This window comes from Pavona decussata, unplaced genomic scaffold (genome assembly GCF_977016875.1).
Source record: "Pavona decussata unplaced genomic scaffold, jaPavDecu1.1 SCAFFOLD_58, whole genome shotgun sequence".
Classification (NCBI taxonomy): domain Eukaryota; kingdom Metazoa; phylum Cnidaria; class Anthozoa; order Scleractinia; family Agariciidae; genus Pavona; species Pavona decussata.
Genome location: NW_028145480.1, coordinates 4,850,001 through 4,867,125, shown reverse-complemented (window position 1 = coordinate 4,867,125; position 17,125 = coordinate 4,850,001). Strand labels below are relative to the sequence as shown.

Genomic DNA, 17,125 nt, shown 5'->3' with positions numbered 1-17,125 from the left:
GTGCGCAAGAGGTTCATTCCTCCCTCTCCTCTCTCGTACCAATCTCATTCCCAGAGACTGCGTTGCTTTTGGTCAGCACTTGGCCTAAAATTCCGCCCGGGCCCTGGGAACAGGATTTTTTTGCCAGTGCGTCTTCTATCCAGGCTGTTTGTTCAGTAACAATTCTGGGTACGAGATTGCACGAGGACCTTCCTTGTTCCAATCTCCTTCCTTGAGGATGCATTCCCTTTAAGGTGGCCGAACACAGTTTTCTGGTATACAGGTGTTAGTAAACATTATTTGAAAACTACGCACTTCTGAGAACCCAAAATTAGCATGGTGCAAGACTAACTAAGGAGAAATAAATTTTGATGCTTCTTGCTGAGCAAGGTGCCGTTGCCATGGCAACGCAGCAAGCTATTAACCGTCCACAAATAATGGTTTTGCACTCGTTAGATTTTTTCCATTTTTTGTATCCAAAAAAACTCACAAAATACTGACAGTGATGCTGCTTTCATGTTACTTTAACAGAGAGATCTCCTGTAAATGTTGGTTTTGCACTTTAATGTTTTTTGAAGTAACCCTATGCTAGATTTTGTTTATGGTTTGTAGGCGAGTTACGCTTTTAGAAAACTACTGTTTTGTCAAATTTCACGAAATTCTAACGAGCGGTTCCTTAGAAAACAGTTCATTTCCATTAAAACAACCAGTCACAATTTTTTGCTTAGATGCGCATGCGTGGCTTTTAGGTTGGTTTTCTCAGCAAAGATGAAAAGCGTACAAAAAGGCCTAGCTCATTCCGAACTCACTTTCTTTTTTCGGCGATAAATGAAGAAGGATTCACAAACGAGAAACTGAGTTATTTTGAGAGCAAAACTTACCTCTGTGATCCATTTGGTATAAAATCGAGGGATCGATAGTATTTGCTTACCACAACCCTAGCGCGCGCTTAATCGCATCACTAACAGAATCTGTAAAGGGCGCGCAAACTGTGTTCGGCCACCTTAATAGGTTACTGACCTTAACCTGATTGAGTACTATAGCTAAGAAGGAAATTCTCGAAGTGCATTGTTGTAAAAAACATATTTGAATGAAATTTAAAAATTAGTTTATTCAGATTTATTGATTGAAGTATGCTGATGTGAAGGGGTGAATAGTACGCCCAAGATGTTTCTTTCGAGGTCCACAATGATAAGTGATGACGTCATGGTACGTGGAAATTGCGCGATGATTGCAAAATGGTGGCCATCTCTGATCCGCCATCTTGGATTTCTCGATTTCCCCAAAATCTCAGCAAAGCGCCAAAATTGAACGAAAAGTAGTCAAAAACACTAAAGCAACACTAATAAGAACTAAAAACATTAAAAGTTACTGCTATATAAGTGAGCAGACACAGTGAGAAGTTTCAACAACCTCCTTCAAAAGGCTGAACCACTCAAGCCATTTCGAAGGAGATTTTAGAGAACCTCAAATACATCATGGTCCTCATCGCTGACAAACTGAGGTCGCGCCAGTATAGTTCGGAACACTGAAGCGCACCATTCTAAGATGTCAGCACTGATTGAGAATGGACTGCACCAGCTCCTGAACAAAGATCGTACAGACCATATGACTCGGAAGTTATCGGAGAAGCTGCTCACCTTAAAGCGGAACGTCCACTTGTTTTTGGCCGTCTACAGCAAGAATAGACCTCCACACAAACAACCAACCAAGAGTAGCCCAGTTTCTTTTGTTGCTAACCTCTAAATGGAGATGTTTGAAGAACAGGCCTAGGCACTAGCAACCATACCTTAGAAGCTCAAGATATGGAAGGACCACGTGGATCACACTTTCACCAACCTGGACCACGGCAGTTTTAATAACTTTCTGCAACATCTTAACAGCGAGCAGCCGTGAATCTGTTTCAACTTGGAGACTGACACTTACAGCAAGACCGCCTTCCTACACATGTCAGTCTCGAGTAAAGCAGATGGCCGCCTCACCAGCAGTGTCCACGGAAAACAGACACACACAATGATCAATTCTTAGCGTCTGATTCACCCTCGATCAGTAAAACGCGGTATTGTCAAGTGCTTGTATGACCGGAGAAGCGTCCTGTCAGGTGTTAAACAGGATGTGAAAATAACATTTTGAAATAAGATAAAGTTTGATGCTTGAACTCTAGGCTGAACATCTGACCCAAAGGGTGGGTTGTTCCCCACAAGGACACAGATACAGCGAAAAATTCCGAGGGTATGGCTGTCCCATTTTCATAAGGAGAAGAAACATTTATCATCTGTGCATGCTTTAAACGTTTATCCTTGTCTTTTTTGCCCCTCGCCGTTTCAGAGCACGCCAGCAAGACCGGCCACCATCTTCCCGACACATGAAATTAGGTATATCGCAGAATATCTGTTGTTTATCGATGACTAGTATTCAGTGCACCATGTCGCCGAAAGCCGTACATATTGATAAATTTGTGAAAGCTCTGAAATTTCAAAAGAGAGGAAAAGAGGGACTGATGATTTACACACAGACACTGAGGGAAGGACATTAAATAAAATACTTGAGCCCCGCAACAACACAAGCCGCTTAAACATTTTTTTAACTCCATCGTCGATAGAATTTATATTACAGAGGGAATACTGACAAGATGGTTGAAAGGACGAAGGTAAAAGGTTGATCAGTTGTTAGTACCATTCATTCAATAAAACCATTTTAGTGTAGGGTCTGTTAAAAAGTTGATACTTTGATTATTTTCTCTCTTTCTCTCCTTGTCTGTTATGACTGCACCCCATTTCCATTTTAAACACGATTAACTTTTCTCTCTCGATTATTATTTTTTTTTTTTACCTCTCCTGTGCATTCATTGCAAGATAGTGAGTTTTGAAACAATTGAGGGTTGATTTTAAGAACGTAGGAGAGCAATAAAAAAGAAAGAAGAAGGATTAAAGAACAGCAAGATCGAGTTTGAGAAAAAATCTAAAAAGAAAGTTAACGAAAAATAAAATGTTACATGACGTTTCGACGACCTCATGTCATCATTATCAAATGCGGTGAAAAATTTCACCGCGTTTTTCGGAAACAGAAAGAGGAAAGACAAAAAACACTGACGCATACATTCTTTGTGGGTTCCTGCCTTTTATTCTACAATAACATGATGATTGCGTTACAGTTACAAAGCACACCACTTTAAATCTCAGTTAATTAGCCAGATTTTTAAAACTAAGCAACTTTACTATTACTATCCCTTAAAACGCTTTTGCAGGACTGTAGGTCTTTTCTCTGGACCTAAGCCTGAGCTTTGGGAACTTCTTCCACAAAGATCCGGGACACTGAATTCCAACCCGTGTAGGCGTCAGCATTTCCATAGTTTTGACAATTACCAACCCAGAATCCCACGCGCACCTTTCCTTTGTGGATGTTGTTGCAGTGCCCTTCAATATGGCGGACGCGGTGAGGATTTTGCGCTGTGCTTACAGAGCCCAAATACACAACACCGTCAATGGGAAGAGAAGCTGAACATTCAGCACCGTTGAATGTGAAGTACCACCGTTTGCAACAACCCTTGCAGCCATAGACTCTAAGAGCGCCAGTCCAGGCAACATGGAGGGATGTGTCCGAGAAGTTCTTGGTGAACACACAATCCTGTGTTACATAGAAATGGATATGAAGACGAATAGATCAGTAAAGAAGAAGGACAAAGGAAAAACACCACAACAAACGAACAAAGGGATAACTTGTATATTGAAACCAAGAAAGGATATTGAGGATGAGGAAACAGAAAATCTGCACAATGATAACTCTTTTTTTTTAATTTTTTTTTAAATTTTTATTAGCATAATGTAACACTACTAATACAATACTAAACACTACTAACACTAATTTACACTAATAGCGATAATTACAGTACTAACTGTACTTACAATATAAGCATACTATACTATACTACGGTACCAACATGTATCTTCAACTGTATCTTCACTACCAACGTTTTTTTATACAATATTATAACTGGCATTATTTACATTACAGTACAAAAGCCACTTAGATTGCACTACTAAAAAGGTATCTAGATAACAACCCATCCACACACTCCTCTAGTTTTTGTTTTTATTGTTAATTATTTACAATATTGCAGCATGAACAAGTAAGCGAAAAGAAACGATCGAAAGAAAAACGATAAAAATAGAACAACAACAAGAAAAGTAGTGGAAAGTGATTCAAGGGGTCCCTCAAATAACCACGTCGATGAATTTGTTGCGAATTAATGGTTCCCATTTAATATTAAAGTGTTTTAGATAACCTTTTTCCTTGGCAATATCATATTCGATGCGAGCTTTTTCACGTAATTCTGTTTCAAAAAACGGGGAAGAAAAGGGCTGCCTCGTCTAAACTGCAACGATATATATAAAATTTGGCAACTAGAAGGGCAGAATTGAGCAACGAACAGAACTTTGAATTGTCTATCACACCGTATAGAACATTAGCGGGAGTAAGGTTGAATTCAATCTGGGTGTTTCGAAGCCACCATTCCCGAAAATTATTCCAAAAAGCTACTGTAATTGGACAGTGAAAGAGCAGATGAAGAAGTGTCTCAGGATTTTCTTTACAAGAAAAAAAAAAAACATTTATCGTCTTGTACAATACTTGCTTTGAAAAGCATGTCCTTTGTAAACACCTTATTATGAATAATTTTAAACTGAAACATACGCAATTTAATTTCCTCGGTTATTCTCCAAGGTAGAAGATATATCTTTGATAGATTTCCTTTGGAGACACCTGAATTAAGAATTTGTTGCTCTGATGAAGGTGGCACAAATTTACTGTCAGCGATAGCATGTAGCAGGTTTGCGGTGGTAAGATTCAAGTTGTTCGTGCGCGAATTAGCAATTAAATCAACAAGGGCTCGGGATTCTTTGGAGATGTTGTTCCAATTTTGACGGATTGAATTGCATAAAGCGTAATATGTTGTAAAGCAGGCTTTAACGTCGAACCTACTACAGAAAACTTCAAAGGGGAGAAATTTACCATTGTCACTCATTAGGTCTCTTATTTTGTGGATTCCTTTACGAAACCACGTTGGGAAAAACACAGATGTATTGTTAATTTTTATGTGTTTGTTGTTCCAGATGATTGTTTCGTTTGGACTAAGATCACTCTTTCCCGCTAAGTGTATGACCTCTTCCCAAAATTCTAACAGTCTTACGTAAAAAGTCGGTACATTCTTCAAGTCGAGTTCTTTAACTCTATAGTTGCATTGCAACAGCAAGGACAAAACCTCCTAGATGCACAGTTGCATCATCGGGATTTAATTTCCACGCTCCTCTGTTTTCGTTCGTGAATGATAACTCTTTCTTCGTTTTTTTTTTTTTTTAAGTTGCAATTCCAAGAATAATGCAGATTTTAGATTATTTTTTTCCTTGGACAGCTTAATGTTTACTGTGATGGTAACAGGTATGTTACATAATTTCGTGATGATTTGGTAATTTAAAGCAAGAGATATGATCTTATGTCAGTCCTCACCTTGATCAGACCATGATCTTTGTCCTCATTCAAGTTTTTCCAGGCGCACTCCTTCCAGTTCTTAAAAGGCATCACACCTGGAGTCCCAGGAAGTCCCCGCGCTCCAGTCTCTCCGCGCTGCCCTTTTTGACCGGGAGGACCCTGGATTCCAAGCTCTCCCTTAGCACCATCCTTTCCATTTACACCAGCCGGGCCCTTGACACCAGGAGGTCCCTGGGGTCCAGTCTTCCCCGGTATTCCCTGATCCCCTTTAGCTCCCTCACGGCCATCTCGTCCGTCACGGCCTGGTAATCCAGGAGAACCAGGCTTGCCATGCATACCGGGAATGCCACCATTACAGAAGAGAGGAGGTTGCTAGTTTGGAAAAAGAAATCAACATGTTAATTTTAATTTTTAATTAAAAGGGATTTGCTGAAGCAAAGACATGCAAAAATTACAGAAAGATTTAAGGCTCGACGTTTCGGAGTCATCTTGACTCCATTATCAAAAGAAAAAATCAAATTTTTGTCACCGTGTGGGCCGGACGGCTAAATTTTTAGTCACCGATTTTCGCGTTTTCCGAAGGATAACACACCTTTTCGAAATGGTAAATCGAAAGAAGAACTACTAAGGAATACTCAACAGTTTCGACAATCTGACAGAAACTGACAAAACAGGGCTGCAACCGTGGGCAGCTGTTTCGTTCTTATTGGAACTCGTCAGCACGGTGTAGCAGTTCTATATGACGAGTTCCAATAAGAACGAAACAGCTGTCCACGGTTGCAGCCCTGTTTTGTCAGTTTCTGTCAGGTTGTTGTCTCGCAAAGTCAACTTTTCACGTAGTATCAGCCCTGCAGTTTGTGTTACAGTTTATTTTTGGCTGATTAGGTCTCTTGTAGATCCTTCGTAACAGTTCCGATATGCTGTGCCTTTGAAGCATGGTTTTGTCCATGCGTTTCAATGTTAAGATGGTTTTATCCATTTACATTTTGACTTTGCGAGACAGGAATTCGATGCTTTGCCTGCTTTCTCCCTGAGGCACGTGATGTGGCAACGCGTGATTCGGGGGACGGGCAGGTTCAAAGTGCGGAACTTGATGGGACATGGGTTTTGTTGCATTTTATTTGAGCTGGCTTTCTTGTTGGTTTCATATAGAACTGCTACATCGTGCTGACGAGTTCCAATAAGAACGAAATAGCTGTCCACGGTTGCAGCCCTGTTTTGTCAGTTTCTGTCGGGTTGTTGTCTCGCAAAGTCAACTTTTTCACGTAGTATCAGCCTTGCGACTTGTGTTATATTCTAATTGACCGATTCTTTGTACTTTGAACAGTTTTGGCGAAATTTTTGGAAAACGTGCCCCGCAAGGGCCGATAAATTCGCTTTGGAATGGACTTGTAGTTCCTTCAAATCGCTTGCGCGTCTCTCGTCTCGCATTTAGAATTATACGCGTTTCTTTCTTAGGCGTAAACAAAGACTTTTCTGAATAAATTTTTCATTTAGGAAAGCATTTGTCTGTTTTTCTTTCTATTTTCATTGACAAAACGTGACAACTGCGCAATCTTGCGTAAATAAACACATGCCCTCAGGACGGATCAAAATATCGCCCATATGATGCGAGGATCAAAATTCATCGAAATTTTTTCTTCCAAGTTTGTGCTTTGGAAAATTTTTATTTGGCTACTAGTGTATTTTATTCCATAATCAGTAATTTGAACTATTCTTGACCAAAGGGGTGTTGTTTTTTTCCCTGTAGGTTGTGTAGTTTTACTGCACATGGGATTGGAAATAACCACTTTGCCAATTTGGCCGAATTTTAAAAAAACCTCTGGAAACGGCTGATGATCAATGGGTCAACTGGTGATCAACGGACAAAAATAAATTCCCACTAAACACCAATTTCAATCAGAATTCCCTTTTTTTCAAAAAAAAAAAAAAACCTTTTGCAAGGAGGGAGGAGATTAAGCCAACACAAGATATCCATGCCGACTTTGCTATTGTTCCCCCTCTTAACCTCCGCCATCCTAAGTGACAAAAAAGTACTAAAACATTATCCAAAATGTCCATAAAAGAAAAATTACTACTTCCCTAACCAACTCTCCCAAATAATACTATAAGCAGAAGAGTGCAATTATTCAAAACAACATCTGTGTCAAAAGCTGGGTTGAAAAGCGTTTACCCATAGAACAAACATGAAATTTTAGTATCTGATTTCATGAATCAGTACTACTTGCATTTTACTTGTGTTGTATTTTTCATTAACTCCACCAGTAATCGTGTTAGATAAGATTGCAATGCGTAAGAAAGAAGTGGAGAAAGGCATAATATAGTTAACTAATTTAAAATTACGATACAATATTGGTTAAGATATAAAAGAAAAAAAGAAAAAGGAAAACTAATTATAAATAGAGGAGAAGAAAGACAGAAAACGTTTTACAAGGTCGTGTGGCGGTGATTAATACTGAGCAAAATAATACTGGAAGAGAGCTCGTTTAAATGGTCGTTTTGTTGGTTTTTGACAATAGATATAGGAATATCATTCCAGTAATAGCATCCAATAATTGCTGGGAAAAATGTTCTAATATTTATTCTAAAAGGACTGGGATTCAGATGCTGTAGGGAAGCAATTCGAGTGGCGTAATTATGTTGCTCAGGTACTAGGTTTTGGGCGAAATTGGAAGGCTTTCCGTCTACAATATAATCATGAAAAAGTTGGCGGGTATAAAATTTAACGATGTCAGGGAGCTACTTGAACTATCTTTTTATAAACCCTGTTGGCCAGATAGATGGACACGAATGCAGTCAAATAGGTTGAAAATTCGGATTTCACTGTCAGAACCTTATTAGTTTCTAAAATTTATTACTTAATTGTCCAGTGTAAAAGGCAGACTAGAGGTCGGGCTTAAAAAACGGACAGAGGGTAAAATTTAGACCAGGCATATACAATGCTTACAATATACTTGCTTGTACTAAGCTAGAGCTGTAAAACAATCGAAAAACGACAACTGAGATTTCATGATGTCGACTATATGGCGTTTACAACTGGATATGCCAGAAAAGAAGCCTAACTTCACACACATATGTTTCTTGTTTCATTTACTTTCCACGGAAATTTTACTCCAGTTTTACCGATGTAAAAAATTACTTGCTTACCATGTTGGTAGATGGTTGATTAGTTTTGTTGTCCGCTGCGGCAAAATAAACCAGGACTGATATCACAAGTAAAGACAACAAGCCTGGAGACACTTTACACGGAATACTCGCCATTTTGGTCTCGCTGATCTGCTACGGACAAAGCAAACAAAGATCACATTGATGAAGACTGTGAGCAGCAAGTCGGTAAATCTTTAAAATCGCCTTTGTCGGTACCCCAATCAGTTTGTTATATGTTGGGCAATTTTCTCTTTAAATTTTCAGACTTAAGAGTGAATGTCAGTAAAGATATAAGAAAATTAAAAATTGCGGCCACGGTCAAAAAATCGATTTCGCTCACACTTTGTCGAGTTGAAGGCCTAAGTAAGTTTAAAGTTTTGGCTCGCTTTAAGCGGGCCAAAAAAGGCACTTTGAAGGAGTGAATTGAAAAGGAAGGATTAAGGTTAGACTTCACCTGTATTTTTGCTCCAGAAAACATATGCTAGGACAGATATAGCCCTCTGAAATCGGCCTTAATTTCAATTCGAAATCTAACCCTCGAAGGTCGCTATCATCAACTAGTGAATTAGTACATTAAAAATATCACTTGCGACTTCATTTTTACACTTAACGAGAGATAATAGAAAGATTTACTTGCAGCCGAGATAGAAAAACGGGAGTGGATCTTGTTGCTGTGTGCGAGCCTGCTAAAAATGCACGATTTTCCCATTTTTCCGGGTGGCTGAATAGGCGTGAAGCCGTAAATTCAACTTTTCTAATTTTTTAGAAAAACTAAAGAGCGGTGGAACTTAATAGTTCACCAAAGAAGACATTTAAGTAAAATAAAATGAAATCTGAAATTTCCCGTCTGTCGTGGGATTTTTGATATTTACACTCACTAGTATAGCTCTTAAATGGCTGCAAAACTTTCTCCACTGCAATTTAACAGATTGATCCTGCCACAGTCAAAATATAGCAATTATTTTAATTTCTGCTCGTTTCAGAGCGAACTGAGCACGGATGAAGTAGACACACTTTTCTCTATCAAACATAAGAAAGATCCTCGCAGTTACCACGTAACTTTAAGTATAAGCAGTCTAAAATAATCAAATTCAGCGAGAAAAAAAGATGACAGGTAGTGACTCATATCCTCTAATACTTTGACAAAAGACAGTCCAGCCATTGATGTTTAGGTGTACGGTTATAAATCTTCAGGATCTAGCAGAACTTTTGCCCGAACGCCGATAAAAATTTGACAAAATTACAATTCAGCGCCATTGAATTTACACTCTACGTACAAGGCTAATAGAATAAACTAACTCCTCAGCAAAAGTTTCTACAAAAAAGGCTTTAAAAAATATATCGATGTTAAATATTGTCTACACGGGTACAACAAACACTAAAATTACCACAAGATAAAATTAAATCTCACTGGTTCCCTCATGCACGAGCGACTTTGCTACAATAACAAACAGATATTTACATCTCTTGATTTAAAATAAGTCATACTTTAAAATATCTTACTTAACGATGTGCCAGATTTCCCGGTTAACTTGCTGAAGATCTAACCTGGAACAATTAAAATTAATTTTTTTAAGGACGAGAAGCTTTATCATCCTTCGATAGCCAATCGGAAGTAGCTGTTCCCACGAAAAGCAAATATTGCATCGTTCTCTAAATAAACAAATCTACTTATCCATATCTCTGAAACATTAAAACCAGTGTTTATTGTTGGGCAAGTTCACAGACATACAGAACAATGATGTCTTGTTCATTTTTTACTAATTGTCGGTGGGATTTGTCGTGCAGACGAATGCACTAGCTTCCCAACTTCCGTCAAACCACTCACGCAGTGTAACAAGCATACAAAAAATCACAACTAAGTCCCTGAAATTTTGAATGAGCCGAAGAATCATTTTCTTCCTCTTCTGATTCACTGAAGACTTCTTCGTTGTCCTCCTCGCCAGAAGAGAACTCGGGTTCTAACTGATGAGGTAATATTTTTGACATGTTCTCCAGGTTTTGTTGTCCGTTTTGACTTGAATGCGTCACGTCGCCAAGGAGCGAGCAACCGTAACACGTCATCAGTCATCAGCGCCACCCTTTGAAACAGTCTTCCTTGTGACACAAGACAAGCAGAGTCCCTTGGGTTATTAAGCGCTTAATTAAAGAAGTACGTTGAGGCACGGCATTGGTGGAAAGCAGCTTTAGTTAGGTGTAGGTTTTAAGTATAGTTTTTACAATTGTCAGGGTCCCACAGCGGTTTAGGGCTCCAGGGCTCCGGCCTTAAAAATGCAGGGCTCGAGGGCTCTAAGGCGAAAATTTCAGCGCTCTAGGGCTCCACATCATCTGCTTTAGGGCTCCGGGCTCCACTCTGGTCTACAATCTTGATATGTTAAAATTATATTTTTAACGCTAAATCAAATAGGCAAATAAAAAAATCAGCAATTCCGATCAATAGTAGAGCAGAGGTGACTGCGATGTTAGCATCTTCGTGAGTCTCTAACGAGCGCTTTATGATGAACTCAAATGCGCTTTCTCATCGTACCACTTGTAGTTCACAATGAGACGATCTGAAATCAGGCCTAAAACTTATGGCGGTTTTAAATCACCCATGTAAATTACCAGTGATTCGTAATGGGATTTATAGGTGATAATATATCGATTTTGAAAACAGAGCTCCAGCCTGTGTAGCTAGGGCTTGAATATTTATACGGCGAAATCAGGGTGGTGTGCAAAATGTTTACTCTTCCCTCTCCTCTCTCATGCAAATCTCTTTCCCTAAGAAAGCGTTGTTTTTGGTCAGGACCTGATCTAAGACTAGACTGTTCACAATCCCCCCTATTTTTCCGTGGGATTCTCGAGACGGGTACTTTTCGATGGCGTTGCCGCCATACATACATACAACCTTTATCTATACACGATAAAAAAATCAAAGCTAACAAACTTGTGGGGTCGTGTACTAACAAAACTGCAATTATTCGATAAAAATAATTCTTACAAAATAAAAATTTTGATAAAAACGAATGAAGTCAATAGTTAAAAATACATAAAATCCTCCGATCTTTTGTTGATTATTTTTGGGGCTAAAACATTGAAATTAAAATTCTTAAAAGTGTGACAATTAACAACCTTTTTTCAAAAAGGATTTCAGGTCTGTGCACTCAAGTATCGATCTATCAGATCGCCCTATAGCGTTCCAGAGGACAGCCCCTCTATAGGAAATGGAGTTTTGAACGTATTTGGAGGTAAAACTCGGTGCTTTCAGCCCATGCTTCAGTCGCGAAGAAGGTCTGTCGCCGTGGACAATCAACTGTTCAGCTTAAGTGCTAGGGAGCATGCCATGATAACCCTTGAAAAGGGTTAAAGAACTTTTATACATGTATGTTAAAGTGTTCCACTTAACGGTAGCTAAAACATCAACTGTTGGCATGTCCGGTGGAAAGCCAAAAATGATCCTTGCGGCACGGCAATGTTGTCTTTCCAGTGCTTTTAAAAACTCTGCCTGATTAACCCCGCCCCAGCCGGGCATCGCGTACGTAATGGATGGCTGGATAACCTTCACGTAAAAAGAATCGCACAAATGACTGGGTAGAAACTTGGATTTCTTCAGGAGGCTCAATTTGTTTGCAAAGTTTTTAATGACTTCTTTCAGATGAGGTATCCAGCTCAGGTTTTGATCCAAGGTAACACCCAGAAGCCTGGCCGTAGCCTTGTATTCAATAATGGACTTGCCAATATAAATGGCAGGCAGCGGACCAATAGGCCGACCTTTGGAGAGTAACATTACCTCGCACTTGCCAGGATGTGGAGTGAGGCGGTTGTTAACACACCAAGTGTAAAATTCTTCCAGGGCACAATTTAGTAAATAGCAAGCGACATCTTGTGAGGAGCCTATACTGAAAGCTGTAGTGTCATCGGCGTACATAAAAGTGTCTCCAGATTTAATAGATAAAGGTAAATCGTTCGTGAAAAGCGTAAACAAAGTAGGACCCAACACCGAGCCCTGTGGTACTCCGCACCTAACGTACATTTTCGAAGATTCTTTTCCATTTATCGTCGTAAACTGCTTTCGATTCGAAAGATAGCTATCCAGCCAAGCATTAAGATTACCATCAATGCCGAACTGTCCGCGTAATTTGTCCAATAGGTTCGTGTGTAATACGCTATCGAAAGCTTTCCTGAAGTCTACAAAAGCGACAGCGACTGTGAGGCCGTCATCAACAAACCTCCTCCATTTCTCTGTGAGGTGAATGAGAAGTAACTCAGTGGAGTGAGCCTTCCTATACGCCCACTGATTAGGAGTTATCAACTTATTGTACGTCACTCCCGCACCCCTCGGTAGTTCAGACACTCTCCCCAGATCGCGCTAATGCGCAAGAAGGCGCCATCTTGTTTTGTAAAAGCGAGCGCGATCTGGGGAGAGTGTCCAAACTACCGAGGGGAGCCAGAGTAAAAGTTAGTTCATTCGGGGAGGAGGAGTGACTAAATAGTTTTCCCGCCGCCTCCCCACTCCCGCACCCCTCGGTAGTTTAGACACTCTCCCCAGATCGTGCTAATGCGCAAGATGGCGCCAGTTCCATCGTAGCTTACCAGTCTCGAGAATCCCACGGAAAAATAGAGGGACTGTGAACAGTCTAATCAAAGACCCGTACGGGCTCTGGGAACAAATTGCTGAACCACACCATACCAATCTCGTGCTCAGAGTCTTCAGGAAATTTGTTCAGCGGTTGAACACCAGGCGATAGTAGGTACCTCTTGAATAATGCAAGGACAACTTGTACAAACAGTGGCAAAGTCAGCAATATTCATGAAATAAAACGTAAAACAAAATGAAAGGCTGGTCGGACAGCAAAAAAGGGGTAATTTTTATTGCCCAATATTTCGGTTAGACAAAACTAGCCTTCTTCAGGGGCTGCAAAAAGCTAACAAAATATTTGGAAATAATCGGTTACAATATTTAAAAAGATACTGACGAAAAGTTGAGATATGATTGGTTGATAAACATAGAAAGCAGAAATGTGTACAGAGGCCATTTTCAAAATAGAGACATAAACAGATTATGTTTACAATCCGTTTATACAATTTTTTTGAGGTTGCCGGCTCCAGAAATTTATATTAGACGGAATACAAGTTGAGATAATTTCTCCATATATAATATCATATTGAAAAAGTTATCGCTCATATTCTAACTGGAGCACCGAACGACATCATTTAACATAAATATTTAATATGAAGTCTCCTGTGTTCCCAGACCGTTTTGTGGCATATCTCAGAACGTGTTGTGGTATACCTCGGACCGTTTTGTACACATCTCAGACCGTTTTGTGGCATATCTCAGACCGTTTTGTGGCACATCTCAGACCGTTTTGTGGCATATCTCAGACCGTTTTGTGGCACATCTCAGACCGTTTTGTGGCACACCTCAGACCGTTTCGTGGCATATCCCAGACCGTCCTGTGGCATATCTCAGACCGTCCTGTGGCATATCTCAGACAGTCCTGTGGCATATCTCAGACCGTTTTGTGGCATATCTCAGACAGTCCTGTGGCATATCTCAGACCGTTTTGTGGCATATCTCAGACCGTCCTGTGGCATATCTCAGACCGTCCTGTGGCATATCTCAGACAGTCCTGTGGCATATCTCAGACCGTTTTGTGGCACTTCTCAGACCATTTTGTGGCTTATCTCTGTCAGTAACCTTATACTCAGATCATACAGTTTGATCTGTTCGGATTTTTTAGCTGAAAATTCGAGTTGTCGAAACGTTTTTTCGAAAAGGAAGCTTTTTTCAAAATTTAGAGTTGCTGGCTTTACGAAAATGTCAGAAATGTTAGAAACTGGTCTGCGTTGATTTATATCAGTTTTAACATCTTGTCCTCACAGGGGGTAAATATTTTACCGAGATCAGGTGTTAATCAGGATAGGAAAAATAACAATTTGATATGAGATAGAGTTGGATGTTTGAGGTCTGGGCTGCACAATCCAACCAAAAGGCTGGCCTGTTCCCCTCCCAACCACTGCACAGAACTTGAAATCAGAAGGGTTTGAACCCTGTTAACCACACGGACACTGCCACGCAAAAACACGAGGGATCGACTATCTCCCACACGCAAGTCCCGGTCTAAACTTCCGAGGCACCCACCCGCACGCCCCATCTGCGGCTGCGGTTCCGAGGAGTTTCCTTTTCTTCGTCCAGACGTATCAATTGGGTATTGGGTTCCCTGCAATCAACAGTACACTCCTAACTTAAGATTGCAAGGGGTTCTCTTGCTGGCCATAATCCGCATGGCGCATTCCAGCAAGGACTCTCTTCAAAACTTAATAACTCGCATACTTAATGGTCATGCTTTGGTAAACACTTAATCTTTATCACCACAAAATCAGATAGAACTCGACCCCACAAGCACGTGTATACTTAAACCATTATCGTTTTTAAATAAAGGAAGTTAGTTCATTATGTAGCACGAGTGGTGTCAAAAGTAATTTTCATTTGCTTTGGTTTTCCATTACTACGATCTGGGATAGGTTAACAAAACTTGCTACCAATCGTGACTTAATGCTCGCTCCCTTTTTCCCGCGCTTGGCACCGGTTAAGTGCATTTGCCTCGATTTCTGATTGGTTAGTTGCGTTGTGTACAACTGTTGTGATCATGATTGGCCAGGGTAATAACTTTTGTTTTGGCATGGGTTTACCACACTTAATTGAAAGCTCCTGCATATGAACATAATCAACAGGAATGTATTAGTTTAGCTACATTATGCGCGCCTAATGTTGATGATCCAAACCTTTATTGAGATTTTTTTGATCATCTACTCGACTTTGAGTGTGACGAAGTCATCATAGGTGTATGGCTCTCAATCGACCCAGTAATAACGATGAAAGCTAACTATGATGAAAAATTGACAAAACACAAGGCAAGCTTGAGCTGCTGGGAACTTCGAAGATTAAGTCTACTTGGAAAAATTACAGCGTTAAAAAGCTTAATTGTTTCTCAGCTCATGTATACTTTGTGACCTTTTCCAACAAACCAGTATGCTGTTGATGAAGTCAATACCCTTTCTTTAAGTTTTTTTGGAATTGTAAAGGTGACAAGATCAACGTGATATAATGATTAGTGAATATGAAGATGGAGGACTAAAAATGATTGATATAAGACTCTTCATCCAAGCCCTGAAACTAAACTGGGTGAAAAGGTACCTCGACACAGGAAATAATGCCAAATGGAAGCTGCTTTTCAATTTACAATTGACTTTCCCTGAGGGAATAGCATAGGAGCTCAATATAGTTTTAGTATCAGATAGCTTTAGATTGTCTATTAGATTTTTATCTTTTATCGCCAATATATCTTTTTAACTGAGCAGTTTTCTTTTTATAGTTCCTTCAGATCGCATAGGTTACGCTGCGCGCCCTATTTGGTTCTATTTTTGCATCCATACGTTTATCAACTGCACATAATAACAATAATAATAAGAGGAAATTTGCAAAGGATTTTGGAAAGGATTGTAGGAGGGTGACGGATCTGCAAATAAAGGAACGGAATGGACTAAGGATATCTGGAGGGCGATGGAGGAAGCCGTCCCCGAGATGCCTCCAGGTCAGTTTGAGCTTGATGCCAACGAAGCAGGAAGGTCAACAAAAAGCGAAACTGGAGCGCACCTGGACCAGACCGCATTGCGAATTATAAGTGGAAAAGAGCGCGCTCCCTCCACAGCGGAGTGGCTGCTAGTTTCCAGGCTACTGCTGGGCAAGACGATCATGAGCTCCACTGTGGTTTGCAGGGAGCAAAACGGGTTTGATACCCAAACTGGGAACGTCCCAGAGTGACATCCAGAGACCGATAACATGTCTCAATGCCGTTTATAAATGGTACACGTCTTATCTCCTTGTGGAAGCAAATCAGCATCTTGGGAAGCTAAGGGGGTTTGATTAGGGGTTAGTGATTAGTTGTTACGGTTTAGTCTTCACGAGGTTTGCCGCCCAACCATCGTTTGCTTAGGTTCTGGGCATCCAGAAGTTTACACTGCCTATAATAACAGACTAACGGTTTGAAGCTCCACAGCAGTTTGCTGCTTCTACGACAATAACAGCATCGCACGTAGATTCTATTACCACAAAGAGCACGTTCATGGTGGCAGGCGAGAAGTCCACGGAGGAGTTAAAAAGACAACATCAAGCTTTGAAAACTGCGCCGGTGAAATCAAAAATGGAAAGTTCTGAATCCACTCTACCCTCAGATCTGCTGCGGTCAGTTAACCAATCGAGAGACAAGGGTGCGAGCTCGTGGCTTACCGCAGTGCCTCTTCTCGATCAAGGCTTAGTACTGAATAAACAAGAATTCAGAGACTCTCTGCGTTTAAGGTATAATATGCCCCTATCTGATTTACCAAGCAAGTGTGTTTGCGGTGAGACGGTATACCGTCTGCCATGCCCTGTCATGTAAAAAGGGAGGATTCGTGGCGAAGAGACACGATGGCGTTCGCAACCTACTACCTCTTTTCTCGGTAACGTTTGTGCCAACGTTTAAGTCGA

General features: G+C 40.3%; 1 protein-coding gene across 3 annotated transcripts in view; it reads right to left on the bottom strand.

Annotated features, from left to right (window-relative positions):
• Positions 1-3,079: 3,079 nt before the first annotated feature.
• LOC146479812 (uncharacterized) overlaps positions 3,080-17,125 on the bottom strand; it is a 22,462-nt gene continuing 8,416 nt past the window's right edge. Inside the window, exons 1-4 of one of the 3 annotated variants that reach the window (XM_085110716.1) lie at positions 10,117-10,189; positions 8,614-8,742; positions 5,485-5,838; positions 3,080-3,606 (exon numbers count right to left, since the gene is read on the bottom strand). In XM_085110716.1, the coding sequence (XP_084966842.1) occupies positions 3,250-3,606; positions 5,485-5,838; positions 8,614-8,727 (825 nt within the window). In that variant the 5' untranslated portion in view covers positions 8,728-8,742; positions 10,117-10,189 and the 3' untranslated portion in view covers positions 3,080-3,249. Of the gene's footprint in view, positions 3,607-5,484; positions 5,839-8,613; positions 8,746-10,116; positions 10,190-17,125 lie in introns of those variants that run through there. The other 2 variants (XM_085110714.1, XM_085110715.1) reach the window with 2 other exon arrangements.